Consider the following 2,955-nt stretch of genomic DNA (forward strand, 5'->3'; position numbering starts at 1 on the left):
TGGTGCGCGCACCTTGAAATGTTTGATCGTCAAGTCGGAGGTGTCGTAAGGTGTGAACCTGTGCATTCCATGGTAGTGACAGACCGACAGAGCACGTGTAATATCTTGGGACTTTCCCATGGGACTTTAGTTCAAGAAGCAATAACCCAAACTGAGCCATTTCTATGGAATTTATTTCTGCCTTCGACATATACAACTATATAGTTGAGAGGGAATAAAATGAATGAATGAATAAATTAATGTGCAAAATACATAAATATCACTAAAGCAGTTACCCACAGTGAAGGTCGATGGAAATACAAAATTATTACATATAGAAACTATGGAAATTTATACACTATATACACATTTTACAACATCAGCCAGGGATTCACATCACAAAGCATCAGTTTCATTTCTAAAGCATGTTCTGAACACTAAAGCTTTTTTATCAGACATGGGTCTTCACTTGCAACAAAAGAACCACACGTAATTTGGTTTGTCGGAGTCCATCTCTCTCTGATTCTGATGGCCTCTCAGGGCCATGGCCTCCACACACATGGTCTCACAGGTGCCTGGAGACCACACGATGCTCGTGACGTGGCAGCTGTGTTTCCATGCCGCCCGTTGGCATTGGGGTCCATGTGTCGCAGCAGGACACCGCAGGACTGTGACTGTCCACGCCTCCCTACCGTGCGGGGTCCCCGCCGCATACAGACGGCACTTCGGTTCTGCTCGTGCCGTGCCGGTTCTGGGAGCTTGACGCGGGGTGGGACTCTGACCCACTTGGGTGAGGTGGAGGCGAGGGCTCGCAGGCGGCTCAGGTGACTTTGGAGGGGGGCGGACCCAGATGCATGCGGGCCCCGTCCCCCGCCCTCCTGCTTCAGGAAGCGGGTGGCCCTGTCCATGCATGCGGAGAAGCCCTCCAGGAACGGGTACCCCTCCGCCCCCTTCGCCTGCTCCACGGAGGACTGCAGGAACAGTACGGTCTGCTCCAGAATCTCCGCCTTCTCCACCCGCCGTTGAGACAGCACCTGGAACAGGACAACGTTGTTCAGATACAACTTCATCACAGTAAGAAAGCTTTCCAAAGCACCATCTGCCCCACACACTACGACTTCAGCGTGGCACCAATGACTCAGGTACAAAGGGGTGTCTCACCTGGTGCCCAGCGTCTTGGACAAGTAAAAGTCTGAGGTTTTCCAGACTGCGGTTCATTCTCTCTCTTCTTCGTCTCTCCACTTGAGGTTTCAATAGCTGTTGGAAAAAGAAGTGATGGAAGGACATCAGTGGGAGGTCAGACATGTGTCTCACTGTGTCTCACTGTGTCTCACTGTCTCACTGTGCTTACCAGACAGCTTCACTGTGCTGGACTGGCATATGATGGTCATAACCCAACTGTATTACAGCTATAGATGAATTTGTCAGTCTACATGTATCACTGCATCTGTACATTTGGAAGTGCAACAAAAGGCCATTGTATTCTCATCTTTAAAGGAGTGACAGAATTATAAAGTGTGACAGAAAATGCTTTCACATCCACAGAAAGGTTCAAATGTGAACTTTGTAATGTGAAGTCTAAATACTTAATAAAATACAAGACCTGCAATAACAGAAGTTTATGTTTTGAATAAAGACCAAGTGACTTTACCTTTCTGTCTTTTTTCAAGCTTTCTGTATCTTCCATGTTTTTCATAGTATGCGTATTCCACAGATCTTTTTTCGTTAGTAATAAGACAGTCCAATGGTGGTTATTGGTTGTGCTTTATAAAATGGAGCTGAAGGCTGTACTGTAATTTAGCTTTTCTCGGCTGCTGACAGACTTCAAATAACGTACCGGTGTTCTGCTGAGATATTTAAAGGCATTCGGGCACGAAGTGTCAAAAACCCCGCCCACATCCTACCACGGACCAATTGCTGCGACGCAAAATCCTTCCGTACTTGTATAGGCTGTTGTCAGCGCCTAAAGACTAAAAGCTAAAAACACATTTATATCTGACAAGAATGTAAATTGTATCAAGTTTTAAATGTAAATAGTAATTGTAATGCACTATTTTACAGCAGCACACAATTTAAACTTATCTAAAATGCGATAAATTGCACTGACAGAATATACGTGCTCTTTTAGAGAATTAATAATAAACGTGCATAATAAACGTGTGTTGCAATATGCAATATATTATATTTAATCTATTAATCTAAAATATATTTTATGCAATATATTTAATCTGTATGCTGTCTTTTCGATTAAGTGGAAAGATCAAAGGGGTTTCTACTGCACGCGCTCTATGTCACCAGGACTTCCGTAGGCACGTGTATGTATAGATTAAAGAGTGCCTCCTGGGGTTGCAAACTATAGCTGTTAATAGCTCTCGTGCGCCTATTGAGAAAATAGTAACAACGCACGCTTCAGTGTTTGAAGGGGCGCCATGTCACAGGCGCACAACCCTTTAGATACAATTTCTCTGATATCAGTCTGTTCCGGGTTCGTTGTTTTTCAAAATCGTTCTTGTTTGCAGATTCTTTTGACATTTAACGTCTGTGTGATTTATTTTAGAGAATGTAGAGTTTAGAAAGAGAACGGACAGAATCCTTCTGGACCATGCAATTTAAGCACATTTCTGGAGTATTTGCGTTGTACAACATGCATTGTATATCACACTGGATGCTATAGTAATAGTGATATTCTGGCTAAGTACACAGATGAAAAAAAAACGATTTTCAGCTAGAACCTATTAGAGAAAGTTTTAGCATCTAAAATCACCTTGTGACCACTGATTTTGTGACTGTTTAAGCCCATATCGTCACAGTACTAAAATGATCCCTGCTAGTGGAGACCTATGTGTGAACATGGGAAAAGTCCATGACTGCTCGGGCTTGCGGTCCTCCGCGGTTAATGACGTGTAAATTTGAGCAGGTAATAAAGGATTCGAAGTCAAGACGTGTTCCCAGGCCATCATGTCTAATTGTTTAAAA

At 43.6% G+C, this 2,955-nt stretch overlaps 1 protein-coding gene across 1 annotated transcript; it reads right to left on the reverse strand.

The window, feature by feature from the left end:
- Positions 1-417: 417 nt before the first annotated feature.
- Positions 418-1,781, reverse strand: her7 (hairy and enhancer of split related-7). The gene is made up of 3 exons (XM_077010667.1): positions 1,631-1,781; positions 1,141-1,236; positions 418-1,013 (listed from the first exon to the last, which is right to left on the reverse strand). Exons 1-3 carry the CDS (start codon positions 1,673-1,675, stop codon positions 516-518), a joined length of 639 nt encoding a protein of 212 aa, XP_076866782.1. The 5' UTR covers positions 1,676-1,781; the 3' UTR covers positions 418-515.
- Positions 1,782-2,955: the final 1,174 nt, after the last annotated feature.

This window comes from Brachyhypopomus gauderio, chromosome 7, assembly GCF_052324685.1.
Source record: "Brachyhypopomus gauderio isolate BG-103 chromosome 7, BGAUD_0.2, whole genome shotgun sequence".
NCBI lineage: Eukaryota > Metazoa > Chordata > Actinopteri > Gymnotiformes > Hypopomidae > Brachyhypopomus > Brachyhypopomus gauderio.

Coding starts and splice junctions, on each gene's coding strand:
- her7 (XM_077010667.1), bottom strand. CDS start 1,675: ATGAAAAACATGGAAGATACAGAAAGCTTGAAAAAAGACAGAAAG. Junction 1,237..1,630: donor GCTTGAAAAAAGACAGAAAG/GTAAAGTCACTT, acceptor TTTTTCCAACAG/CTATTGAAACCTCAAGTGGA. Junction 1,014..1,140: donor TCCAAGACGCTGGGCACCAG/GTGAGACACCCC, acceptor GTCCTGTTCCAG/GTGCTGTCTCAACGGCGGGT.